The sequence below is a fragment of the Dromaius novaehollandiae genome, chromosome 5 (assembly GCF_036370855.1).
Source record: "Dromaius novaehollandiae isolate bDroNov1 chromosome 5, bDroNov1.hap1, whole genome shotgun sequence".
In the NCBI taxonomy this organism is placed as follows: domain Eukaryota; kingdom Metazoa; phylum Chordata; class Aves; order Casuariiformes; family Dromaiidae; genus Dromaius; species Dromaius novaehollandiae.
The window spans coordinates 72,539,036-72,566,489 of NC_088102.1; the positions used below are offsets into that span (position 1 = coordinate 72,539,036).

At 63.1% G+C, this 27,454-nt stretch overlaps 2 protein-coding genes across 2 annotated transcripts; both read left to right on the forward strand.

Moving 5' to 3' along the window:
- Positions 1-521: 521 nt before the first annotated feature.
- LOC135328614 (deleted in malignant brain tumors 1 protein-like) lies at positions 522-8,306 on the forward strand (the record flags this gene model as incomplete). The annotated part of the gene is made up of 11 exons (XM_064513494.1): positions 522-549; positions 1,100-1,420; positions 1,591-1,905; positions 2,047-2,355; positions 2,598-2,912; positions 3,214-3,531; positions 3,610-3,942; positions 4,213-4,536; positions 5,259-5,354; positions 5,980-6,114; positions 8,167-8,306. Coding segments are annotated over 11 exons (2,634 nt in total), but the record flags the coding sequence as incomplete, so codon positions are not given.
- Positions 8,307-17,475: 9,169 nt separating this feature from the next.
- Positions 17,476-23,404, forward strand: LOC135328615 (scavenger receptor cysteine-rich type 1 protein M130-like; the record flags this gene model as incomplete). The annotated part of the gene is given in 13 exon segments (XM_064513495.1): positions 17,476-17,503; positions 18,023-18,343; positions 18,513-18,827; positions 18,972-19,280; positions 19,520-19,834; positions 20,134-20,451; positions 20,520-20,858; positions 21,123-21,500; positions 21,732-21,869; positions 22,214-22,309; positions 22,572-22,655; positions 22,960-23,097; positions 23,280-23,404. Coding segments are annotated over 13 exon segments (2,904 nt in total), but the record flags the coding sequence as incomplete, so codon positions are not given.
- Between the last annotated feature and the right edge of the window lie 4,050 nt (positions 23,405-27,454).

Consider the following 27,454-nt stretch of genomic DNA (forward strand, 5'->3'; position numbering starts at 1 on the left):
CAGCAGATGCTGCCCCCAGCACAGGACAGTCCCTGTCAAGGAAGGGCTCTTGTCATGCTCCCTGGCACAGTGTGACACACCCAGACCCATGCGGGATCAGGCATAGGAAGGGCCCACACACCCTGCACCCACTGCAGCACCCAGGCGGGGAGCTCTGCTCAGATCATCATCAGGCTCCCCACGGGGACAGCCAAGCAGGCACCCACCCACTGGTGGGGAGCGCATGATGCCAGAAGTGGAGCCGAGACGCATATATGGGCATGCACGGGGATGGAGAAGGTTATTGGAGGCTGGGGCTCCGTCAGATGGGAGATAACCCTCCTGATAACGTCTCAAAAGGTGCCTAATGCCGTTGATTGGCTCCCCTGGCAGCGGGACCTGCGCTTCTGCCTATATATTGCCCTCCCCACCACAGCAGCCTCTGGTGGCCCAGGAGGCGAGCGGGTGCTGGGGGCTGCACTGTGGGGCAGGAGGTGTTTGGGATGGCCACTACCAGCCAGCTCCTTGCCAGCGCACTGGGACTGCTGCTGTGCGTGCAGCTCTGCAGGGGTGAGTGCCTGCGGGCTCCCCGGGGCTGGAGCTGCCTGCCCTCATGCCGAGAGTGGGAGGCAGCCCTGGGGTTGGGGAGGCCACCGTGGGGCTGGGGTGGCCCCCATGGGTCTGTGCGTGACCTTCTGGGTGGGCTTCTCAGAGGCACCAGTGGAGGCACACCACCTGGGCAGCCCACAGGGGCCCACGGTGCCTGCACTGTGCTGGGGACAGGGTTTTTGCAGTGGGGCCAAACACTGAGCACATGTGGCAGGACATGTCCTCTGCTGTGTTCACCTTGCATCGGGTGCTGGACATTCAAGGTCTGGATATGGCCCTACCTTTCTTCACACCTGGTGTCCTGCAGTGCACCCAAGGCTTTTCCACCCACACAGCCATATGCCAGGGTCCAAAAGCCAGGCCCGCAGTGGGGAGTGGAGGCCATCAGGGCAGGGAACAGCTGTGGGACAGAGCTCCCTGGCCAGCCTGGCAGGGCATGCTACACCAGACAACACTGACACCATGCTGGGACTCCATGTCCTCCTTTATGGTCCCACATGGGCACCCACAGGCACCGGGGAGCTGCGACTGGTTAACGGAGGCAGCCGCTGCGCCGGTCGGGTGGAGGTGAAGCACGAGGGCCAGTGGGGCACCGTGTGCAGCTATGACTTCCTCTGGGATGTCCGTGGGGCCTCCGTGGTCTGCAGGCAGCTGGGATGTGGCACCGTGGCAAGGACTTCCCCATACATGCCGTTCGGGGCAGGGGCTGGCCGGATTTGGCTGCAACCTTTTCTATGTCGTGGCACTGAGACAGCACTCCACCACTGTCCCCACTACGGCTGGGGCCAGCACTACTGTGGCCATGACACAGATGTTGGGGTGACGTGCTCAGGTGAGGGATCAGGATACTCTGCCAGGGAGCAGACCCTTGGCTGTGCGCAGTTTGGAGATGGCATGGCTATGCCCAGGGCCTCCCCACTGGGGCCTGCCCAGGCACAGATGGGGTACAAGAGTAGAGCTGGAGTGCAGCACCCTCATGCCCTGAGGGCACCTCTAATACAGATGCTGTGGAGCTCAGGCTGGTGAATGGAGGTGGTCCCTGTGCAGGCAGAGTGGAGGTGAAGCTGCGGGGCCAGTGGGGAACGGTGGCAGATGACATATGGGACATGGAGGATGCCGAGGTGGTGTGTCAGCAGCTGGGCTGTGGCTCGGCCAAAAGCGCCCATGACTCGACCCACTTTGGGAGAGGGTCTGGACCTATTCAACTGGCTCTTGTGGACTGTCGCGGGGATGAGTCTGCACTCTGGGAATGCACTGTCCCGGGATGGGGGCCATACCCTGGCCGCCATGACTGGGATGTTGGTGTGGTCTGCCAAGGTAAGAGCCATGGGGTCCCTCCAGGCTGCCTCGCACTCAGGCCCCACTATGCCAGCACTAGGGTTATGGGGGCAGCCCCCCTGCAAGCCCCCAGCGTGTTCCACAGACCCCCAAGAGACCCCAGACTCTCTCCTCCGGCAGGGTTTGTGCGGCTGGTCGGCGGGGACGGCGCCTGCTCGGGCCGCGTGGAGGTCAGGCAGGGCCGAGGCTGGGCCACCCTCTGCAAGGCCCACGTGGACCTCAACACCGCCCACGTCATCTGCAAGGAGCTGGGTTGCGGAGCAGCTCTGGCCATCACTGGGGCGGCACGCTTTGGGGCAGGAGCTGGGCCCATCTGGGACGGGGGCTTTGAGTGTGCAGGCAATGAATCCCTCCTGTCTGCCTGTGCCCGCAGGCTGCCCCACAGCCAGGGCTGCACACACAGCAGTGACGCTGGCGTCATCTGCTCTCGTAAGAGCGTGGGGTGTGGGGCAGAGGCTGCAGCGGGGGGCATGGGGAGACGAGCAGCGGGGACAGGAGTGCCCAGGGCAGGGACGGGGCAGGGAGGCTGCGGGCTGGCTTGTGGCAGCCCCCAGGGGTGAGGGAAGGCAGCAGGGTGTGGGAGGCAGAGGGCTGCCATGCCTGCACGCCCCCACCATTGCAGAGCACGGGACATGAGGCCTTCATCTCCAGCACCCTTTTCTCCCTCCCAGCCTACACAGGCTTCAGGCTGGTGAACGGCAGCACAGAGTGCACAGGGAGGGTGGAGCTGGAGGCACGCGGCACCTGGGGCTCCCTCTGCGATGCCGGCTGGGACATGCCCGATGCCCAGGTGCTCTGCCACCACCTCGGCTGCGGCTTTGCCGCCTCCGTGCCCCACAGAGGGTGTTTTGGGACAGGGAGCAGCCCGCTGTGGCAGGACACGTTTCACTGCAGTGGGACTGAGTCCCACCTGGGAGAGTGCCCTGCCACGGTGCTGGGGACCCCCGCCTGCTCGCCGGACCACGCTGCTGCAGTCAATTGCTCAGGTGCGTGTGGGGCAGGTGGTGCCAGCCACAAGGGCTTCCTGGGGGGAGGGGACCCAGCACCCCAAAAAGGAAGGGTACCCCACTCCCCCTACTGCCACCAGGAGCTGTGGGGCACAGGGCCCATCTGGGGAAGCAGCGCCATGTCAGGGCAGGAGGAGGGCTGAGCCCAGGCATAGGGCAGCAGGCACATGGGCAGGAGGAGGGCAGTGGGGCCATGCTGTCCCCCAGCATCCTGTGGGACTCCTTGGCACCCCGCGGTCCCCAAAGAGCCTCAGGACATTTCCCCTCTGTGTGGGGACAGGTGGCACGGAACCCCTGCGGCTGGTGGATGGGGAGAGCCGCTGTGACGGACACCTGGAGGTGGCCCTGGGTGGGGCCTGGGGCCGAGTCCTGGCACAGCAGTGGGATGCCAGCAGTGCAAGCGTGGTGTGCCGGCAGCTCCGGTGCGGCACGGTGCAGAAGGCCTATGCTGCCCCAGTGCTGGGGCCAGGCTCGAGCCCCCTGGGGCTGAGCGGGCTCCGGTGTGTGGGCACGGAGGCTCGCCTGGCCCAGTGCAACTCCACGCTGCCCAGCGCCGTGCCGCCGGACCATGCCGAGGAAGCGGCAGTTGTGTGCTCGGGTGAGTGTGCCAGGAAGGGCCCCGGGGCACTGTGGGGGCCCGAGCAGCTGCCCCATCCCGGGCTGTCTCTGGCTGCAGGGAGCCAGCGCGTCCGGCTGGTGAGTGGCCCTGGGCGCTGTGCTGGGAGAGTGGAGGTCTACGTGCAGGGGACCTGGAGCCGCGTCTGCGAGGACACCTGGGACCTGTGGGACGCCGCTGTCGTCTGCCACCAGTTGGGCTGCGGCGAGGTCCTGGCAGTGCCCGGCTCGGCCCGCTACGGCCGGGGCTCGGGGCCAGTGTGGCTGGGTGCTGGCGCCTGCTCCGGGGCCGAGGCGACACTCTGGGACTGCCCAGCCCCGGCACCAGCCCCAGCCCTGGCCCCGGGGCAGCGTGGCTGTAAGAAGGGTGCTGGTGCGGCAGCCATCTGCTCAGGTCAGCACCGCGCTCCACCAGGGCCAGGGCCAGAGGGGCTGTGGGACCGGTTGTGGCATCAGCCCTCCCGACCGGCCTCCCTGCCCACCTCCCCACACCCTGGGCAGTCCGGGGAGTGAGACGGCACCTTCGCCCCACTGCCCTGCCGTGTCCACTCCTTAGGATGCTTCTCATGGTGACCCGGGGAGGTGGGCGGAGTGGCCGGGACAGCAGGGGTGTTGCCCAGCCCCGCCTGAGCTGTGCCTACGCCCCCATGCTACCCCCTTGCAGAGCTCACAGCCCTGCGGCTGGCAGGCGGCAGCAGCTGCACCGGGCGCCTGGAGGTCTTCTACAATGGGACGTGGGGCAGTGTGTGCGCCAACGGCACCAGCCCTGCCACAGCCGCTGTGGTGTGCCAGCAGCTGGGCTGTGGGGCTGGGGGCCGGCTGTCACCTACACCCACAACCACACAGGGCTCAGGCCCCGCGTGGCTGGCCTGGGTGCAGTGCGAGCTGGGGGCCGACTCCCTCTGGCACTGCCCCTCGGCACCCTGGCAGCTGCAGCCCTGCGCCTCCCCTGGGGACACCCACATCTTGTGCGACGGGGAGCCTGGAGGTACCAGAGCAACTCCCACATCAGCCACAGCAACCAGCTGTCCAGATGGCACAGCCTGCACAGGTAGCTCTGCCTGCACAGGGCAGCGCGGTGGCCCCAGGGATCCTCCAGCTCGGGGTGGTGCAGCCTCTCTGTCCCACCAGCCACTCCCCTGCATCCCGCTGTGCGTCCACAGTGATGCAGCATGGGATATGGCCAGACTCCCTCCAGCCGTGCAGCTCGTGTCGGTGTCGTCGCAGGTGCCCACAGGACCCACGCGGCAGGGGCTGGATCCATGCCAGTGCCCACCATGCTCTGCATCGTCCTGGGCACCCTGCTCTGCCTGGCCCTGGGGACCCTCGCTGTGCAGGCATGGCGTGCCATGGCTCAGCACAGAGGTGGGTTGTGCCGGTGGTCTCCGGGGCTGAAGCTACTAGGACGAGGCGTCAGGGCAGAGCCAGTCAGGGCTGGGGGCTGCTGATGGCCCTGGGGACTGCCTGGCCATGGGGCAGCCTGGCTGCACAGGCTGGGGGCAGGCGTGGCAGTGGAAGCCAGGAGGCCAGTGCTGAGCGAAGGCAGGACCCGGCGCAGCACAGAGGCCAGGCAGGGGCACCAGAGCTGCTCGGAGGATGGGGCAGAGCAGTGGGGCTGTGCCACAGGGTTATCAAGGTCACAGCTGGTGACCCCCACCATCCCATGTGCTGCTCCCACAGCCTGGGGTTATGGCTGCCCTTGCTTTCCAGGCCCTGGCAGAGCCATGGACGCAATCTCTGAGGCTGTCTATGAGGAGCTCGACTACACTCTGATGCCGGAGTACCAGGAGGTGCCCAGTGGCTCAGGTGCATGCACCCTGACTCCCGTGCTCAGGCCAGCCCAGCCCGGTGCCTCTTCCTGGGGAGGGAGGTCTCTGCACTGAGACCCTCACGCACCCATTGCTGCAGCAGCCGGGCTGAGAGCCCGGCCACGTGCTGACCATGGGAAGCTGCAGAGCAGGGCTGTATCCTGACCCCTCACAGTCCCCGCTGTGTGGCGAGGCTGTCCTGCCCAGGGTGCTGGCCAGCCTTTGAGGCTGGGAAGCCTCCCCTAATGCCCCATCGCTCAGACTCACCTTCAGATGGCTCAGTGACAAAGCTCTCATATTACACCAGTGACAGCGTGGAGGCCAGCAGCCCCACGACAGCAGCAAGTACAGGGCTGGGGTGCAGAGCCGCAGCCCTCGCGCCGCAGCCGGTGCCAGCAGGGGACTCACATCGTGCCTGGGCAGCATGGCCACGTGGCGCTCAGTTATTTTCTGGGCCGGCACTCAAAGCTGGGGCCGCGCCTCCTGGCTGCTGACTCCATCCGAGAGCTGGCATCCCAATGCAGCTGGCCCCCATGTCGGCACCCCCAGCTCCGTGGCCAGTGGGGGCTGGCACTACACGACCCCTGCCCTGGAACTTCATTTCACTGCCCTGTCTGTCGCAGACACCCCTGCACTGCCCAGACACGACCCCTTGAATGGGTACGACGATGCCACGGCCGTGCTGCACCTGGGAGAGGTTGCTGCTCCGGGGCTGAGCGAAAGCGATGGAGATGTCTCCGAGGTGGCAGCACTGGGAGGTAAGAGGTGCCGCAGCCCACACAGCAGCACTGCCCTTCCCAGCGCTGTGCCATCCCGCTGGGAGAGGCGGCTCCCCCATGCTCTACCACGGTGGTGGGCAGTGCCTGGGCACAGGGGGAGCCCTGGCCCTGGCCTGGCAGCCGGGGGATGAAACGGCCCCTAGAGGCACCAGCCATGCTGTCCCCAGTGCGGAGTCCATCCTCGCTGAGCCACTTGGATCTGCCGGGAGCCGGGACAGATGCACCGGCCTCAGCGCCCCAGTATGCGGGCTATGACGATGTTGGTGCCAGCGGCCCCGGGACATAGCTGTGAGGACGGCAGGGCCACACTGCAGCAGTCCCTGAGGACACGCGTGGTGCCATGGAGCTCTGCCCCCACGCAGCCACAGGCCAGTCACGGCGGGCATCGTCTATCTGATTAACCGCCCACTCGGGCCGGCCAGGGACTATGGGCACCATGGAGATATGCCTCCATCATCCTTCCCACGCAGCCCTCCAGGCACTGCCTGAATTTGTCTGTGCTTCCACTGTGCATTTCTCTCTTTTCTATTAAATAAAAATACAAATAAAAGAATATTTGGAGCCTTAGCCCCAAGGTGAAGGCTTTGGGCACATTGCCGTATCACCAGGGGTGGCTGGGGCAGAAACGGAGCATGTCCTGCTCAGCATGAGCCCTGTTGCACAGAGACAGGAACTCTCCTGCCGGCCTTGCACGGCTCCAGTTAATCACTGTTGCTGCCGTGGGTCTTTTGCCCACGCTATCCTACACGGGGATGTTGCCCTGCACAGGGCCCCAGCTACTGTGACCCACACCTGCCCCAGAGCAGCGCGGCACCAGCTTGACATTCACCACTGCTGGTGGTGCACACTGCCCATGTCAGGGACTGCCATAGAGCGAGTGCTGCTCTGTGGAAAGAGCCAAGCATTGGCAGCGCCGCCCGATGCAGCAGTGGTGGAGTAGCTGGCAGGCTTCCTCTCCTCACTGGAGGTTTCCCTTGCTGTAAGGCAGGCCTGCAGCCCAAACACAAGGGCAGGACAATAGTGTGACAAGTGGAGATGTCTTGGAGGGAGGCTATGGTCTGCCTTCCTGCCTGCCAACAAGCAAAGCCCCCATCTGGGAGAGCAGGGCAGATGCTTTGTCTCCTTGATTGGAGGCATCACTGGGCACCAGTGAAAAGAGTCTGGCCCCATCCTCTTCACACACTCCCTTCACATAGTTATACTAATCAATAAAAATCCCCCCACTCAGGCTTCCCTCCTCCACCATGAACAGGCCCAGCTCTCTCAGCCTTTCCTCACATGACACATGCTCTCGTCCCTTCAGCATCTTAGGAGCCCTTTGCTGCACTCACTCCAGGAGCTCCATGTCTCTCTCATCTTGAGGAGCCCAGAACTGCACATAGCACTCCAGACGTGGCCTCCCCAGGGCCCAGTAGAGGCAAAGGATCACCTCCCTCCACCTGCTGACAACACTCTGCCTAATGCAGCCCAGCATACCCTTGGCCTTCTTGGCCACAAGGGCACAGTACTGGCTCACGGTCAGCTTGTTGTCCACCAGGCCTCCCAGGTCCTTCTCTGCATGGCTGCTTTCCAGCAGGTCAGCCACCACCCTCTACTGCATGGACAGACACTCCTGCCCTGCCCAGGGACTACATCCTAGATGGGTACAATGATGCCGTGGCCACGCTGCACCCCGGAGCGGCCCCCGGTCAGGGGCCGAGCAAGGAAGGTCTCCGAGGCAGCAGGGCTGGGAGGTACGAGGCACCACAGCCTGCGTGGCAGTGCTGCTGTTCCCAGCACCGTGCCTTCCCATCAGGAGAGGCAGCTCCCCCATACTGTGGGGCTAACCACCCTGATCATCTCCCCACACCCTGAGCAGTCCTGGGCGGGGGGGGGGGGGGGAGAGCACCTTTGCCCCACTGCCTCGAGGTGTCCGCTCCTTGGGGTGCTTCTCTTAGTGCCCCAGGGAGGTGGGCGGAGTGGCCAGGACAGTGGCGGTGTCTGCCCACGCCCGCCTGAGCCGTGCACCTGCACCATGCTGCCCCCTTGCAGAGCTCACAGTCCTGCAGCTGGCGGGCGGCAGCAGCTGCACCGAGCGCCTGGAGGTCTTCCACAACGGGACGTGGGGCAGCGTGTGCGCCAACATCACCAGCCTCGCCACAGCTGCCGTGGTGTGCCGGCAGTGGGGCTGAAGGGCCACAGGCCGGCTGGCATCTGCCCCCGCAGGCACACAGGGCTTGGGCCCCGCATGGCTGGCCTGGGTGCAGTGTGGGCTGGGGACCGACTCCCTCTGGCACTGCCCCTCGGCACCCTGGCAGCTGCAGCCCTGCGACTCCCTCGGGGATATTCACACCATGTGTGATGGGGAGCCTGGCGGCACCAGAGGGACTCCCACATCAGCCATGGCAACCAGCCGCCCAGATGGCACAGACGGCATAGGTACCTCTTCCCGCGCAGAGCAGCACGGTGGCCCCAGGGACCCTCCAGCTCCAACCAGCACAGCCCAGTGGAGGGGGAGCAGCTCTGGCAAGGAGATCCCAGCTGCCCGGGCACTGATACCCCTCGGCCTCATGCAGGGGTTGGCCCCCAGGCACAGGGGTGCCCTCCTTGGCCTCCCTGTCCCTCCTGCCACTCCTCTGCACCCCCCGTGCATCCACAGTGATGCAGCATGGGACAGGGTCCTCAGCCTCCCTCCAGCTCTGCCGCGTGTTGGTGTTGTCGCAGGTGCCCACAGGAGCCCCACAGCGGGTGCTGGGGCCATGCCAGTGCCCGTCATCTTCTGCATCATCCTGGGGACCCTACTCCGCCTGGCCCTGGGGGCCCTCGCCGTGCAGCCAAGGCGCACCATGGCTCGGCACAGAGGTAGGTCATGTCGGGGGTCTCTGGGGCTGAAGCTACCAGGATGAGGCACCAGGGCAGAGCCAGTCAGGGCTGGGGGCTGCTGATGGTTCCTGGGACTGCCTGGCCATGGGGCGGCCCAGCTGCACAGGCTGGAGGTGGGTGTGGCAGTAGAGGCCAGGAGGCCAGTGCCGAGCAGGGGCAGGACCCAGGGCAGCACGAGGGCCAGGCAGGGGTGCCAGAGCCACTCAGAGGATGGGGCAGAGCAGTGGAGCTGGGCCACAGGGTTATCGCGGGCACAGCTGGTGACCCCCACCATCCCACATTCTGTGCCCACGGCCTGGGGTTACGGCTGCCCTTGCTTTCTAGGCCCTGGCAGAGCCACGGATGCAATCTCTGAGGCCGTCTATGAGGAGCTCGACTACACCCTGACACCGGAGTACCAGGAGGTGCCCAGTGTCTCAGGTGCATGCACCCTGGGACAGGAGCTTCAAGTGTTCAGGCAACGAATCTCTCCTGTCTGCCTGCACCCACAGACTGCCCCATGGCCAGGGCCGCACACTCAGCACCGATGCCAGTGTTGTCTGCTCTCATAAGAGCACGGAGCACGGGGAAAAGGCTGCAGAGGGAGGCACTGGGAGACGGGCAGTGGGGACAGGGGTGCCCTGGGCAGGGACGGGGCATGGAGGCTGTGGGCTGGCTTGTGGCACCCCCCAGGGGTGTGGGGAGGCAGAGGGATGCGGGAGGCAGAGGGCTGCAATGGCCTGGCAGGCCATGACTCCCAACAGCCCCTCCCTGGCCAGCCCGGCTCAGCCCAGTGCCTCTCCGTGGGGAGGGAGGTCCCTGTACTGAGGCCCCCACGCACCCGCTGCAGCAGCTGGGCTGGGAGCCCGGCCACGTGCAGGCCGTGGGGAGCTGCAGCGCAGAGGCATCTCCTGGCCCTCCACAGTCACCGCTGTGTGGCAAGGCTGTCCTGCCCAGGGTGCTGGCCAGGCCATGGGTCCAGGCAGCCTCCCCTAACGCCCCATCCTCCAGGCTCCCCGTCGGAGGGCTCAGTGATGAAGCTGCCATGTTGCACCTTCCACAATGTGGAGGCCACCAGCCCCGGGACAGCAGCAGGTACGGGGCCGGGGCACAGGACCGTGCTGCCGTGTGCCCAGAGCTGCAGCCCTCTGAGGCAGCTGGTGCCAGCAGGGGCCTCACATGGTGCCTTGGCAGCATGGCCATGTGGCCCTCGGTTATTTTCTGGCCTGGCACTTGTGGCTGGGGACAAGTCTTGGGCTGCTGGCTCCATTCGAGAGCTGGCAGCCCCATGCAGCAGGCCCCAACGTTGGCACCCCCAGTTCCACAGCCAGCGGGGGCTGGCACAACGCGGCCCCTGCCCCCGCCTTTATTTCACTGACCATCTGTCGCAGACACCCCTGCCTAGGCATGACCTCCCAGATGGGTACAATGATGCCGCGGCCACGCTGCGCCCTGGAGTGGCCCCTGCTCAGGGGCCGAGCAAGGAAGGTGTCTCCGAGGCAGCGGGGCTGGGAGGTAAGAGGCACCACAGCCTGCGTGGCAGTGCTGCTGTTCCCAGCACCGTGCCATCCCACCAGGAGAGGCAGCTTCCCCGCGCTGTGCCGCAGTGGTGGGCAGCGTGTGGGCATGGGGGGGGATCCCCAGGCGGGTCCTGGCAGCCAGGGGATGAAACAGCCACTACAGAAACTGCCCTTGCTGACCCCAGTGGGGAGCCCACCCTCGCTGAGCCACCTGGAGCTGCCAAGAGCTGTGACAAACGCCCTAGCCTCAGCGCCTGGGGACATGGGCTACGGCGACGTTGGCGTCAGCAGCCCCGGGACATCGCTGTGAGCACGATGGGGCCACGCTGCAGCAGTCCCTGGGGATGCACGTGGTGCCATGGGGCTCTGCCCCCACGCAGCCACGGCCCAGCCTCGGAGGGCGTTGGCTGCCTGATTGACCACCCACTCAGGCCTGCCAGGGCCTACGGGCACTGTGGAGATCTGCCTCCATCATCCCACCAACACAGCCCTCTGATGCAGCTGGTGGTCTCACGTGGTGCGTGGGCAGCACGGCTGTGTGGCCCTCGGTTATTTTCTGGCCTGGCATTCATGGCTGAGGACTAGCCTCAGGGCTGCTGGCTCCATCCGAGAGCTGGCAGCCCCACACAGAGGGCCCCAACATCGGCAGCCCCAGGTCCATGGCCAGTGGGGGCTGGCACAACGCAACGCCTGCCCCAGCCTGGGTTTCACTGTCCTGTCTGTTGCAGACACCCCTGCACTGCTCTGGCATAACCCTCCCCAAATGGGTACGATGATGCTGCAGCCATGGTGTACTCAGGAGAGGCCACTGCTCCGGGACTGAGCAATGGAGATGTCGCCGAGCCAGCGGCACTGGGAGGTAAGAGGCGCCGCAGCCCACACAGCAGCGCTGCTGTTCCCAGCACCGTGCTGTCTGGCCGGGAGAGGCGGCTCCCCCATGCACTTCTGTGGCAGTGTGCAGTGCCTGGGCACAAGTGGAGCCCTGGGCCTGGACCTGGCAGACGGGGGATGAAACGGCCCCTAGAGGCACCGGCCATGCTGTCTGCAGAGGGGAGCCGGCCCTCGCTGAGCCACCCAGAGCTGCCGGGAGCCGCGACAGATGCACCAGCTTCAGCGCCCCGAGACATGGGCTACGACGATGTTGGTGTCAGTGGCCCCGGGACATTGCTGTGAGCATGGCAGGGCCACACTGGAGCAGTCCCTGAGGACACACACGGTGCCATGGGGATCTGCCCCCACGCAGCCACAGGCCAGCCACAGCGGGCATCGCCTGTCTCATTAACCGCCCACTTGGGCCGGCCAGGGACTATGGGCACCATGGAGATGTGCCTCCATCATCCCTCCTGCGCAGCCCTCCAGGTGCTGCCTGAGTTTGTGCTTCCACTGTGCATTTCTCTCTTCTATTAAAAAAATAAAAAAATGTTTGGAGCCTCGGCCCCAAGGTGAGGCCTTTGGGCACACTGCTATATCCCGGGGGTGGCTGGGGTGGACAAGGAGCATGTCCTGCTCAGCGTGAGCTCTGTTGCACATAGCCAGTAACTCTCCTGCCGGCCTCACACGGCTCCAGTTAATTGCTATTGCTGCTGCAGGTCTTTCGCCCGCACTGTCCTACACTGGGATGTCACCACGCACGGCGCTCTGACCACTGTTGCCCTCACCCGCCCCAGAGCAGCGCTGCACCAGGTCGACATTTGCCATCGCTGGTGGTGCACACTGCCCATGGCAGGGACTGCAGTGGAGCGAGCGCTGCTCTATAGAAAGGGCCAAGCATGGGCAGCGCTGCCCAATGCAGCAGTGGTGGAGCAGCTGGCAGGCTTCCTCTCCTCACTGGAGGTTTCCCTTGCTGTAAGGCAGGCCTGCAGCCCAAACACAAGGGCAGGACAATAGTGTGACAATTGGAGATGCCTTGGAGGGAGGCTATGGTCTGCCTTCCTGCCTGCCACCTAGTAAAAGCCCCCATCTGGGAGAGCAGGGCAGATGCTTTGTCTCCTTGATTGGGGGCATCATTGGGTACCACTGAAAGCACTCTGGCCCCATCCTCTTCACACACTCCCTTCACATATTTATACCCATCAATACAGACCCCCCCCCTCAGGCTTCTCTTCTCCACCATGAACAGGCCTAGCTCTCTCAGCTTTTCCTTGTATGATACATATTCCCATTCCTTCAGCATCTTAGGAGCCCTTTGCTGCACTCACTCCAGGAGCTCCATGTCTCTCTTGTCTCGGGGAGCCCAGAACTGCACACAGCACTCCAGACGACGCCTCCCACAGGGCTCAGCAGAGGCACAGGATCACCTCCCTCCACCTGCTGACAACACTCTGCCTAATGCAGCCCAGCATACCCTTGGCCTTCTTGGCCACAAGGGCACGGTGCTGGCTCACGGTCAGCTTGTTGTCCACCAGGCCTCCCAGGTCCTTCTCTGCACGGCTGCTTTCCAGCAGGTCAGCCACCACCCTCTACTGCTGCAGCGGGTATTCCTCCCCAGGGGCAGGCCTCTGCACTTCCCTTGATTCAGCTTCATGAGGTTCCCCTCTGCCCATCTCCCCAGACTGTCAAGCTCGCTCGGAAGGGCAGCACAGCACTCTGGGCTATCAGCCACTCCTCCTGGTTTTTGATCATCAGCACACTTGCTGTGGGTGCACTCTGTCCCTTCATCCACGTCACTGAGGAATAAGATGAACAATACTGGACCCAGCAGGGACCCCTGGCAGACACCGCTAGCTACAGGCCTCCAACGAGACTTTGTGCTGCTCATCACAACCCTCTGAGCTCTGCCAGACAGCCAGTTTTCAAGCCACCTCACTGTCTGCCCATCTAACCCACACTTCCTCAGCTTGCCTGTGAGGACGTGATGGGAGACAGTGTCCAAAGCCTTGCTCAAGTCAAGGGAGACAACTTGCCCTGCTCTCCCCTCATCTACCCAGCCAGGCGTCCCATCCTAGAAGGCTCTCACGTTGGTTAAGCACGATTTCCCCCTTTGGGAATCCATGCTCGCTACTCTGGATCCCCTTCTTAACGTCCACATGCTTGTCAATGGCGTCCAGGATGAGCTGCTCCATCACCTTGGCAGGGATCGAGGTGAGGCTGCCCAGCGTGTACTTCCCTGCACCCTGCTTCTTGCCCTCTTGGAAGACTGGAGTGGCATTGGCTCTCTTCCAGGCCTCAGGCACCTCTCCTGATCTCCAGCACCTTCCAAAGAGGACTGAGAGGGGCCTAGCAAGGACCTTGGCCAGCTCGTCAGCACCCCTGGGGGCATGCCATGAGGGTGCATGGACTTGTGGATGTCCAGTTTGCTTCAGTGATCCCTAAGTCCATCCTCCTCCACCGAGGAAAAGTCGTCCTCTCTTGAGGCTTTCTCCCTGCTCTCCAGGGCCTGGGATGTGCAGAGGGCCAGTCTTCATGGGAAAGACTGCAGCAAAGCAGCATTCAGGATCTCTGCCTTTTCTGTATGCTTTGTCACCAGGGCCCTTTTCCCAGTCAGCAGGGGGCCCACAACTTCCCTTCTCCTCCTTTGGTTATTGATGGATTTAAGGAAGCCCTGCTTGCTCTCCTTCACATCCCTCAACACATTAAACTCCAAAGGGGCCTTGGTTGGGCCTTCTGAGCCCCAGCTCTGCCTACTCGGACAACATCCCTCTATTCCTCTCCAGTTTCTTGAGGCTGGCTCCACACAAGCCCTGCCTCAGCTTTCGGCAGTTCTCCTTAACCATGGTGTCAAACAGATGTCCCCTGGCATTGCAGTACTCTAAGAGTAGTTCAGGAAACCACAAGTGTAAGCCACACACATGCAGCCTCAGGCAACAAGCAAGCTAACGCTGCTGTTACTATGGCACGGCTGTTTCAACCTCATGAAGAAGGACAAGCGCCACACACCACTGTGCTGCTGGGAGCTGCAGGGATGGGAAAGACAATGACAAGGAGGAAGATCACCGTGGAGTGGGCAGGAGCAGTCCTTTATACACAGTTTGACTATGTTTTCTACCTCAACTGGAAAGAAATCAGCCCCACTACAGCAGGGAGTGCAGCACACTTGATTTCCAAGCTCTGTCATTGCCCCTACTTGGACTCTTCCATCTGGGCTGGACCAGAAGTGCCTCTGCCTGGAGCCAGCACTTGCACTTGCTTCCCTGGCCTTCATGGTCTGGGTGGTATTTTTTGACAGGCACAGTCCACATGGACTCACGAGCCACCTGGGCCCTGCATGGCCAATGCCTCTTGCTCAGACAGCAAGCAGGCCCTGCGGTGTCCTAGTGGGATGCAAGTACGGAGTTGAACTCTCTAGACTTGTGCACCCCTGAGGTAAAGAGAAACCTGAAACGAGAGCTCAAGGCCCCTGTGACCTTCTGCCCCAACAAGAGCCGGCACAGAGCCTGGCTTGGGTCAGAGTGGTTTGTGTGGGCCCTGTGGGACTCCTGCCACGTGCTAGCCCTGGCTCCCGTTCCCTGATTCAGCGCTGGAAAGCACTGAAACACAGATATGGTTCACCTGAGCAGACACTGAGACAGGACAACCAAAGTCTCCCCCTGTCACCTGCACTGCCCTGGGTGCACCATGGCTGCTTGGAGGCCAGTGTGGCAAACCCCGTGAGCTGTGAGGCTTTGGATACCTTCTGCCTCTTTTCCCCAGAAGCACCAGGGCAGTAAAAGCCATGGGCAGGGAGTGGGCATGGCAGCAAGGCTGTGGCCGTGCAGGCCCCCTGAGGTCAGATGCTGTGGGGCCGGGACAGTGTGTCGCCATCGAGGTGGACCATGCCGTGTGGTCTCAGGCGGCAGTGAATACCTAGGGTCATTTTAGCAGTTCCTCTCCTTTTCCAGCTTGATTGAAAGATTGAACACATTGGGATTAAAGGAAGAAACGCAGCAGCAGTTGGCTGCACTCAAGGGAAGAAGGGAATTTTGCTGCTGTCATACCGGTGGGGGAGGACGGTGTCGTTATGGATGGGGTGCTGCAGCTGGGAAAAATGTCCCCACGTGGCAGCGGGGCTGTCTGGGCAGGGAGGATTCCCACCAGCTGTGAAGTGACTGTGAGCAGGTGCTGGCCACCTTCGTTCCTGCCCTGGCAGAGGGCTCCCGGATGTCGGATGGAGGGTGCATTCCGAGGTGGAGCGAGGTGCTGGGAACTGCCCTGCCCTTGGGTGAGGGCTGCTGCCACAACTTAGAGGAGGCCCAAGAGACCTGCAAGGCATTGCTGGGCTGAACTGCTTTGCTGGTACAGCCAGCCACGAGCACAGGTCCCCTTGACCCCCCCAGTCCACCTAGCTACCTACTGCAGATGCTGAAGCAGCCACCCTTCCAGGCGTTGTGTGGGAGGGAAACAAGGGGGCAGGGCTGGGGCCATGCCTGATTCACTGGACCTGAAAAGGACAGAGACCAGAAGTGCATCCTCCTATGTCCCCAGTGACTGCAGGGGGAGAAACAAGCCATACGGGGCGGGGAACGCAGGTGCAGGCTGGACTGAATCATCCCAGGCACTGTCTCCCTCTGCCCTCCCAGTTCTGCACCAGCACCTGCACTAGCAGGGAGTAGGGCCTGGCAGCTTGGCAGTGGCAGTGCAACCTCAGGCCAATGCCGCACAGGGTAAAGAAGCTCTTTGTGTCAGGAAGGCCTTGAAGTGGCCAGAGCTTTCCAGATCCTTTTGCCTTGGGCTGAGGATTAAATGCATCTGCACAGGGCTGACAGCGTGGCATGACTGACTCTGCTCTCCACTCTGCCTTGTGTTCACGGAAGCACAGAAGCACACAACGGCAGAGGTTGGAAGGGACCTCTGGAGATCATCGAGGCCAATGCCCCTGTCCATGAGGGTCATCTAAAGCCCATCGCCCAGGACCCTATCCAGACGCCTCTGCAATGCCTCCAAAAATGGAGACTCCACAACCTCCCCGGGCAACCTGTTCCCGGGCTCCGTCACACTCACAGGAAAGAAGTTTTTCCTGCTGGGCAGACGGAACTTCCTGGGTTTCAGGTTGTGCCCGTTGCCTCTCATCCTATCGCTGGGCACCACTGAAAAGCTCTTGACACCCCCCCTTCAGATATTTATGCCCACTGATAAAGATTCCCCCACAGGCTTCCCTTCTCCACCATGAACAGGCCCAGTTCTCCCAGCCTTTCCTCATGTGACAGATGCTCCCATCTCTTAAGCATCATAGGAGCCAAATGGGCCTTGACATTCCGAGCCCCATCGTTGCCTTGTATGGGGCGAGCGTGGCTGTGTGGGGGCTCACAGGCTGAAGGACACACACCTGCAGGCAACTGGGCAGCGCCTCCATCTGCCCACAGGCCACTGTGAGGGGCCCAGGCCCTCCTGCCAATGTGCCATGGAGCCTGGGGCTGGGCTTGACTTGGTGCTGCCCTGGAGCTTTCTAGCCCAGAGCCAGCCCCAGTGCCTGCCCCATGTGGAGGACTGCAGTGCGGAGGGACCTGGTGCCAGAGGTCAGCCCCACAGCAGCAAGGAGCCTGCAGCAGATGCTGCCCCCAGCACAGGACAGTCCCTGTCAAGGAAGGGCTCTTGCCACACTCCCTGGCACAGTGTGACACACCCAGACCCATGCGGGATCAGGCATAGGAAGGGCCCACACACCCTGCACCCACTGCAGCACCCAGGCAGGGAGCTCTGCTCAGATCATCATCAGGCTCCCCACGGGGACAGCCAAGCAGGCACCCACCCACTGGTGGGGAGCGCATGATGCCAGAAGTGGAGCCGAGACGCATATATGGGCATGCACGGGGATGGAGAAGGTTATTGGAGGCTGGGGCTCCGTCAGATGGGAGATAACCCTCCTGATAACGTCTCAAAAGGTGCCTAATGCCGTTGATTGGCTCCCCTGGCAGCGGAGCCTGCGCTTCTGCCTATATATTGCCCCCCCCACCACAGCAGTCTCTGGTGGCCCAGGAGGAGAGCGGGTGCTGGGGGCTGCACTGTGGGGCAGGAGGTGTTTGGGATGGCCACTACCAGCCAGCTCCTTGCCAGCGCACTGGGGCTGCTGCTGTGCGTGCAACTCTGCAGGGGTGAGTGCCTGTGGGCTCCCCGGGGCTGGAGCTGCCTGCCCTTATGCCGAGAGTGGGAGGCAGCCCTGGGGTTGGGGAGGCCACCGTGGGGCTGGGGTGGCCCCCATGGGTCTGTGCGTGACCTGCTGGGAGGGCTTCCTAGGGACACCAGTGGAGACACCCCACCCAGGCAGCCCTCGGGGACTCGCGGTGCCTGCGCTGCGCTGGGGACAGGGCTTATGCCCGTGGGGCCAAACACTGAGCACATGTGGCAGGACATGTCCTCTGCTGTGTTCACCTTGCATCGGGTGCCGGACATTCAGGAGAATGTCCTGCAGTGCGCCGAGGCTTTCCCCCCCAACAGCCATACATCGGGACCCAAAAGCCAGGCCCGCAGTGGGGAGTGGAGGCCATCAGGGCAGGGAACAGCTGTGGGACAGAGTCCCCCAGCCAGCCTGGCAGGGCAGGCTGTGCCAGGTGCCTGTGGCACCATGCTGGGACTCCATGTCCTCCTTTGTGGTCCCACATGGGCACCCACAGGCACCGGGGAGCTGCGACTGGTTAACGGAGGCAGCCGCTGTGCCAGTCGGGTGGAGGTGAAGCACGAGGGCCAGTGGGGCACCGTGTGCAGCTATGACTTCGACTGGGATGTCCGTGGGGCCTCCGTGGTCTGCAGGCAGCTGGGATGCGGCACCGTGGCCAGGGCCTCCCCGTACACCCCATTTGGGGCTGGGACTGGCCGGATTTGGCTGCAGCCCTTCTTATGCCGTGGCACTGAGACAGCGCTCCACTACTGCCCCCACTTCGGCTGGGGCCAGCACTACTGTGGCCATGACACAGATGTTGGGGTGACGTGCTCAGGTGAGGGTTTGGGTGACCGTACTGTGGTGCAGCCCCTTGGCTGCTCACGGTTGGGAGCTGGCATGGCCATTACCAGGGACTTCCCAATGGGGACTCCCTGGGCACAGATGGGGTGCAGGAGTGGGCTGCAGTGCACCACACTCATGCCCTGAGGGCACCTCTAATGCAGATGCCGTGGAGCTGAGGCTGGTGAATGGAGGTGGTCCCTGCGCAGGCAGAGTGGAGGTGAAGCTGCGGGGCCAGTGGGGGACAGTGGCAGATGATGGATGGGACATGGAGGACGCCAAGGTGGTGTGTCAGCAGCTGGGCTGTGGCTCGGCCAAAAGCGCCCATGCCTGGAGCCACTTTGGGAAAGGGTCTGGACCAATTCATCTCGTTCGAGTTGACTGTTGTGGGGATGAGTCTGCCCTCTGGGAATGCACTGTCCAAGGGTGGGGGCCATACACTGGCCCCCATGACTGGGATGTTGGCGTGGTCTGCCAAGGTAAGAGCTGTGGTGGTCACGGCCCAGGCTGTCTCGCAATTGGGGCCGTCTGTGCCAGCACCATGGCTCTGGTGGCAGCCCCTCCACAACCCCCCAGCGTGTCCCAGGGACCCCCAAGAGATCCCAGACTCTCTCCTCCGGCAGGGTTTGTGCGGCTGGTTGGCGGAGACGGTGCCTGCTTGGGCCGCGTGGAGGACAGGCAGGGCCGAGCCTGGGCCACCCTCTGTGAAGCCCACGTGGACCTCAACACCGTCCATGTCATCTGCAAGGAGCTGGGCTGTGGAGCAGCTCTGGCCATCACTGGGGCGGCACGCTTTGGGGCAGGAGCTGGGCCCATCTGGGACGGGGGCTTTGAGTGTGCAGGCAACGAATCCCTCCTGTCTGCCTGCGCCCGCAGGCTGCCCCATGGCCAGGGCTGCACCCACACCAGTGACGCTGCCATCATCTGCTCCCGTAAGAGAGCAGGGCACGGGACAGCGGCTGCAGCGGGAGGCGGGGGAGACGGGCAGCAGGGACAGGGGTGCCCTGGGCAGGGACAGGGCAGGGAGGCTGCGGGCTGGCTTGTGGCAGTCCCTAGGGGCACGAGAAGGCAGCGGGGTGTGGGAGGCAGAGGGCTGCCATGCCTGCATGCCCCCACCATTGCAGAGCAGGGGACATAAGCCTTCATCTCCAGCACCCTTTCTCCCTCCCAGCCTACACAGGCTTCAGGCTGGTGAACGGCAGCACAGAGTGCACAGGGCGGGTGGAGCTGGAGGCACGTGGCACCTGGGGCTCCCTCTGCGATGCCGGCTGGGACATGCCCGACGCCCAGGTGCTCTGCCACCACCTCGGCTGCGGCTTTGCAGCCTCTGTGCCTCGCAGAGTGTATTTTGGGACAGGGAGCGGCCCACTGTGGCAGGACACATTTCACTGCAGCGGGACCAAGTCCCACCTGGGAGAGTGCCCTGCCACGGTGCTGGGGACCCCTGCCTGCTCGCTGGGCCGCACTGCCGCAGTCAATTGCTCAGGTGCATGTGGAGCAGGTGGTGTCAGACAGGAGGGCCTGCTGTGGGGAGGGGACCCAGCACCCCAAATGGAGGGGTGCCCCTCCTTCTCACTGCCACCAGGAGCTGTGGGGCACAGGGCCCATCTGGGGAAGCAGCGCCATGTCAGGGCAGGAGGAGGGCTGAGCCCACACACAGGGCAGCAGGCACACGGGCAGGAGGAGGACAGTGGGGCCATGCTGTCCCCCAGCATCCTGTGGGACTCCTTGGCACCCCACGGTCCCCACAGTGCCTCAGGACATCTCCCCTCTGTGTGGGGACAGGTGGCACTGAACCCCTGCGGCTGGTGGATGGGGAGAGCCGCTGTGATGGGCACCTGGAGGTGTCCCTGGGTGGGGCCTGGTGCTGAGTCCTGGCTCAGCAGTAGGACGCCAGCAGTGCCAGCGTGGTGTGCCGGCAGCTCCAGTGCGGCACGGTGCAGAAGGCCTACACCGCCCCAGTGCTGCAGCCAGGCTCGAGTCCCCTGGGGCTGAGCGGGCTCCCGTGCACAGGCACAGAGGCTCTCCTGGCCCAGTGCAATGCCACGCTGCACAGCACCATGCCACCGGGCCATGCCGAGGAAGCGGTGGTTGTGTGTTCGGGTGAGTGTGCTGGGAAGGGACGCGGGGGACCGAGCGGCTGCCCCATCCCGGGCTGTCTCTGGCTGCAGGGAGCCGGCGGGTGCGGCTGGCGAGCGGCCCTGGGCGCTGTGCTGGGAGAGTGGAGGTCTACGTGCAGAGGACCTGGAGCCACGTCTGCGAGGACACCTGGGACCTCTGGGACGCCACCGTCGTCTGCCGCCAGCTGGGCTGTGGTGAGGCCCTGGCAGTGCCCGGCTCCGCCCGCTATGGCCGGGGCTCGGGGCCAGTGTGGCTGGGCGCCGGCAGGTGCTCCAGGACCGAGGCGACACTCTGGGACTGCCCGGCCCTGGCCCTGGCCCTGGCCCTGGGGCAGCGTGGTTGCAAGCAGGGTGCTGGCGCAGCAGCCGTTTGCTCAGGTCAGCGCCATGGTCCACCGGGGCCAGGGAGAGCGGGGCTGTGGGACCGGCCGTGGTGCCAGCCCTCCCCACCGGCCTCCCTGACCAGCTCCCCACACCCTGGGCAGTACGGGAAGCCAGACGGCACCTTTGCCCCACTGCTGCAGCGTGTCCTCTGCTTGGGGTGCTTCTCTTGGTGCCCCGGGGAGGTGGGCGGAGTGGCCAGGACAGTGGGGGTGTCGGCCCACGCCCGCCTGAGCTGTGCCTCCCCATGCTGCCCCCTTGCAGAGCTCACAGTCCTGCGGCTGGCGGGTGACAGCGGCTGCACCGGGTGCCTGGAGGTCTTCTACAATGGGACGTGGGGCAGTGTGTGCGCCAATGGCACCAGCCCTGCCACAGCTGCCATGGTGTGCCAGCAGCTGGGCTGCAGAGCCATGGGCCGGCTGGCATCTGCTCCGGCAACCACACAGGGCTCAGGCCCCGCGTGGCTGGCCTGGGTGCAGTGTGAGCTGGGGGCCGACTCCCTCTGGCACTGCCCCTCGGCACCCTGGCAGCTGCAGCCCTGCGCCTCCCCTGGCGATACCCACGTCACGTGCGACAGGGACCCTGGAGGCATGAGAGTGACTCCCACGCCAGCCAGGGCAACTGGATGCCCAGACGGCGCAGCCTGCACAGGTAGCTCTGCCTGCGCAGGGCAGCGTGGTGGCCCCAGGGATCCTCCAGCTGGCGCAGCTGCCGAGCACTGCCCTGAGCTGCACGCAGTCCCCCCAGGCACAGGGGTGCCCTCCTTGGCCTCCCTGTCCCTCAAGCTGCTCCCCTGCATCCTCTTGTGGGTCCACAGTGATGCAGGATGGGACAGGGTTCCCGACATCCCTCCAGCTCTGCCGTGTTTTGGTGTCCTCACAGGTGCCCACAGGAGCCCCGCGGGGGGTGCTGGGGCCATGCCGGTGCCCACCATCCTCTGCATCGTCCTGGGCACTCTGCTCTGCCTGGCCCTGGGGGCCCTCGCCATGCAGGCATGGCGCGCCATGGCTCGGCACAGAGGTGGGTCGCACCGGGGTTCTCCGGGGCTGAATCTACCAGGACGAGGCGCTATGGCAGAGCCAGTCAGGGCTGGGGCTGCTGATGGCTCCCGGGACTGCCCGGCCATGGGGTGGCCCGGCTGCACAGGCTGGGGGCAGGTGCAGCGTTGGAGGCCAGGAGGCCAGTGCCAAGCGACGGCAGGACCTGGCGCAGCACGAGGGCCAGGCAGGGGCACCAGAGCCACTCGGCAGATGGGGCACAGCAGTGGAGCTGGGCCACAGGGATATCGGGGGCACAGCTGGTGACCCCCACCATCCCATGTGCTGTGCTCACGGCCTGGGGTTATGGCTGCCCTTGCTTTCCAGGTCCTGGCAGAGCTGGGGACACAATCTCTGAGGCCGTCTATGAGGAGCTTGACTACACTCTGACGCCAGAGTACCAGGAGGTGCCCAGTGGCTCAGGTGCGTACACCCTGACTCCCGTGGGAAGAGGCCAGCCCAGCCCGGCGCCTCTTCCAGGGGAGGGAGGTCTCTGCGCTGAGGCCCCCACACACCCGCTGCAGCAGCTGTGCTGGGAGCCCAGCCATGTGCTGGCCACGGGGAGCTGCAGTGCAGGGCTGTATCCTGGCCCCTCACAGTCCCCGCTGTGCGGTGAGGCTGTCCTGCCCAGGGTGCTGGCCAGGCCGTGGGACTGGGCAGCCTCTCCTAACGCCCCATCCTCCAGGCTCTGTGTCGGAGGGCACAGTGACGAAGCTGCCGTATTACACCAGCGACAGCGTGGAGGTCAGCAGCCCCGCGACAGCAGCAGGTACGGGGCCGGAGTGCAGGGCCGTGCTGCAACGTGCCCAGAAGTGCAGCCCTCGTGCTGCAGCCAGTGCCAGCAGGGGCCTCACATAGTGCCTGTGCAGCATGGCCACGTGGCCCTCGGTTATTTTCTGGGCCGACACTCGTGGCTGGGGATGAGCCTCTGGGCTGCTGGCTCCATTCGAGAGCTGGCAGCCCCATGCAGTAGGCCTGGCCCCCATGTCGGCACCCGCAGCTCCATGGCCAGTGGGGGCTGGCACAACGCGACCCCTGCCCTGGCCTTCATTTCACTGCCCCGTCTGTCGCAGACACCCCTGCCCTGCCCAGGCATGGCCCCCTGGACGGGTATGACGATGCTTCGGCCGTGCTGCACCCGGGAGAGGCCGCTTCTCCAGGGTCGAGCGACGGAGATGTCTCCGAGGTCACGGTGCTGGAAGGTTTAAGAGGTGCCGCAGCCCGCACAGCAGCACTGCCGTTCCCAGCGCTGTGCCATCCCGCCGGGAGAGGTGGCTCCCCCGTGCTCTACTGCGGCAGTGGGTGGTGCCTGGGCATGGCGGGGACCACTGGCCTGGACATGGCAGCCGGGGGATGAAATGCCCCCTAGAGGCACCGGCCATGCTGTCTGCAGCGGGGAGCCGGCCCTCGCTGCGCCACCCGGAGCTGCCGGGAGCCACAACAGATGCACCAGCTTCAGCGCCCCGAGACATGGGCTACGACGATGTTGGTGTCAGCAGCCCCGGGACGTTGCTCTGAGCACGGCGGAGCCGTGCTGTGGCAATCCCTGAGGACACACACGGTGCCATGGAGCTCTGCACCCATGAGCCACAGGCCAGCCACAGCAGGCATCGTCTGTCTCATTAACGGCCCACTCGGGCCGGCCAGGGACTATGGGCACCATGGAGATGTGTCTCCATCATCCCTCCCGTGCAGCCCTCCAGGCGCTGCCTGAGTTTGTGCTTCCACTGTGCATTTCTCTCTCTTCTATTAAAAAAATTAAAAAATGTTTGGAGCCTCGGCCCCAAGGTGAGGGTTTCGGGCACAGTCAACTTGTTGTCCACCAGGCCTCCCAGGTCCTTCTCTGCACGGCTGCTTTCCAGCAGGTCAGCCACCACCCTCTACTGCTGCAGCGGGTATTCCTCCCCAGGGGCAGGCCTCTGCACTTCCCTTGATTCAGCTTCATGAGGTTCCCCTCTGCCCATCTCCCCAGACTGTCGAGCTCCCTCGGAAGGGCAGCACAGCACTCTGGGGTATCTGACACTCCTCTCAGGATCACCCTTGGATCATCAGCACACTTGCTGTGGGTGTACTCTGTCCCTTCATCCACGTCACTGAAGAATAAGATGAACAATACTGGACCCAGCATGGACCCCTGGCAGACACCGCTAGCTACAGGCCTCCAACGAGACTTTGTGCTGCTCATCACAACCCTCTGAGCTCTGCCAGACAGCCAGTTTTAAGCCACCTCACTGTCTGCCCATCTAACCCACACTTCCTCAGCTTGCCTGTGAGGATGTGATGGGAGACAGTGTCCAAAGCCTTGCTCAAGTCAAGGGAGACAACTTGCCTTGCTCTCCCCTCATCTACCCAGCCAGGCGTCCCATCCTAGAAGGCTCTCATGCTGGTTAAGTACGATTTCCCCCTTTGGGAATCCAAGCTTGCTACTCTGGATCACTTTCTTAGCCTCCCCATGCTTGTCAGTGGTGTCCAGGATGAGCTGCTCCATCACCTTGGCAGGGATCGAGGTGAGGCTGCCCAGCGTGTACTTCCCTGCACCCTGCTTCTTGCCCTCTTGGAAGATTGGAGTGGCATTGGCTCTCTTCCAGGCCTCAGGCACCTCTCCTGATCTCCAGCACCTTCCAAAGAGGACTGAGAGGGGCCTAGCAAGCACCTTGGCCAGCTCGTCAGCACCCCTGGGGGCATGCCATGAGGGCTCATGGACTTGTGGATGTCCAGTTTGCTTCAGTGATCCCTAAGTCCATCCTCCTCCACCGAGGAAAAGTCGTCCTCTCTTGAGGCTTTCTCCCTGCTCTCCAGGGCCTGGGATGTGCAGAGGGCCAGTCTTCATGGGAAAGACTGCAGCAAAGCAGCATTCAGGATCTCTGCCTTTTCCGTATGCTTTGTCACTGGGGCCCCTGCCCTGGTCAGCAGTGGGCCCACAACTTCCCTTCTCCTCCTTTGGTTATTGATGGATTTAAGGAAGCCCTGCTTGCTCTCCTTCACATCCCTCAACACATTAAACTCCAAAGGGGCCTCAGCGTAGGCCTTCTGAGCCCCAGCTCTGCCTACTCGGACAACATCCCTCTATTCCTCTCCAGTTTCTTGAGGCTGGCTCCACACAAGCCCTGCCTCAGCTTTTGGCAGTTCTCCTTAACCATGGTGTCAAACAGATGTCCCCTGGCATTGCAGTACTCTAAGAGTAGTTCAGGAAACCACAAGTGTAAGCCACACACATGCAGCCACAGGCAACAAGCAAGCCAACGCTGCTGTTACTATGGCACGGCTGTTTCAACCTCATGAAGAAGGACAAGCACCACACACCACTGTGCTGCTGGGAGCTATGGAGATGGGAAAGACAATGACAAGGAGGAAGATCACCGTGGAGTGGGCAGGAGCAGTCCTTTATACACAGTTTGACTATGTTTTCTACCTCAACTGGAAAGAAATCAGCCCCACTACAGCAGGGAGTGCAGCACACTTGATTTCCAAGCTCTGTCATTGCCCCTACTTGGACTCTTCCATCTGGGCTGGACCAGGAGTGCCTCTGCCTGGAGCCAGCACTTGCACTCGCTTCCCTGGCCTTCACAGTCTGGGTATTTTTTGACAGGCACAGCCTGCATGGACTCACGAGCCACCTGGGACCCTGCATGGCCAATGCCTTTTGCTCAGACAGCAAGCAGGCCCTGTGGTGTCCTAGTGGGATGCAAGTACGGAGTTGAACTCTCTAGACTTGTGCACCCCCGAGCTAAAGAGAAACCAGAAATGAGAGCTCAAGGCCCCTGTGACCTTCTGCCCAAACAAGAGCCGGCACAGAGCCTGGCTTGGGTCAGAATGGTTTGTGTGGGCCCTGTGGGACTCCTCCCATGTGCTTAACCCTGGCTCCCGTTCCCTGATTCAGCGCTGGAAAGCACTGAAACACAGATATGGTTCACCTGAGCAGACACTGAGACAGGACAACCACAGTGTCCCTCTCTCGCCTGCACAGCTCTGGGTGCACCAGGGCTGCTTGGAGGCCAGTGTGGCAAATCCCGTGAGCTGTCAGGCTTTGGATACCTTCTGCCTCTTTCCCCTCGAAGCCCCAGGACAGTGAAAGCCAGGGGCAGGGAGTGGGCATGGCAGTAAGGCTGTGGCCGTGCAGGCTCCCTGAGGTCGGATGCTGTGGGCCTGGGTCAGTGTGTCACCATCGAGGTGGACCATGCCCTGCAGTCTTAGGTGGCAGTGAATACCTGGGGTCATTTTAGCAGTTCTTCTTTTCTTGCACTATTGAAAGATTGAACACATTGGGATTAAAGGAAGAAACGTAGCAGGAACTGGCTGCACTCAAGGGAAGAAGGGAATTTTGCTGCTGTCATACTGGTGGGGGAGGATGGTGCCATTACGGATGGGGGTGCTTTGAAGGGAGTCCACGGCCTGCCTTCCTGCCTGCCACCAAGCATTGGCCCCATCCAAGACAGCAAGGCACGCGGTTTGTGTCCGTGATTGCAGGCATCACCCACAAGGTGCACAAAGCGGGCCTGGGAAGAAAGCTGAATGCACGTCTCTCAATACTAAATATCCCTCTCTGGCTTCCCAACTGCTGCACTTCCATCTCTATAATCAGCTCACAGCTTTGATACCTCCCGTGATTGTCCCACCAGTTAAACACAGAAGGTCTATGTGGTCAGTGCATATGCTGCATGAGCTTTCTAACCCACTCTTTCCTCTTTGCAAGGCCTGCTGGCATTTGTACGCAGCCCATACCGGAATGCTGAGGTCTGACAAGCCCCTGCCACTAGTCCACTTCCCGACAGCTTCTGTTGCTGTGACCTGCTACTCTTTCAACTAGGGAAGCAAGTGGCTATGCACTGAGCTTTGCAGCCAAGGTAGGATGTGTCCTGCGAGAGCCCTGACTCAGCTGCTGATCTGCACCTCGTCCCTGCTGTCTGTACACAGTGGGAAAATCCCCACACTGGGGCACAGGAGCTGTCTGTTGTGCTGCAGCTGGGAAAAATGTCCCCACGTGGCAGCTGAGCTTGCCTGGGCAGAGAGGGATTCCCAGCAGCTGTGATGCAACTGTGGACAGGTGCTGGCCACCCTCGTCCCTGCCCAGGCAGAAGACTCCAGGATGTTGGATGGAGGGTCCATTCTGAGGTGGAGCGAGGTGCTGGGAATTCCCCTGCCCTTGGGTGGGTGCTGCTGCCACAGCTTAGAGGAGGCCTGAGAGACCTGCAAGGCATTTCTGGGCTGAACTGCTTTGCTGGTACAGCCAGCCACGAGCACAGGTCCCCTTGACTCCCCAGTCCACCTAGCTACCTACTGCAGATGCTGAAGCAGCCACACTTCCAGACATTGTGCGGGAGGGAAACAAGGGGGCAGGGCTGGGGCTGTGCCTGATTCACCGGACCTGAAAAGGGCACAGACCAGAAGTGGCATCATCTCATGTTCCCACTGCAGTCAGTGGGGAGAAACAGGCCATACGGGGAGAGGGGGGAACACAGGTGCAGGCTGGACTGAACCATCCCAGGCACTGTCTCCCTCTGCCCTCCCAGTTCTGCACCAGCACCTGCACTAGCAGGGAGTAGGGCCTGGCAGCTTGGCAGTGGCAGT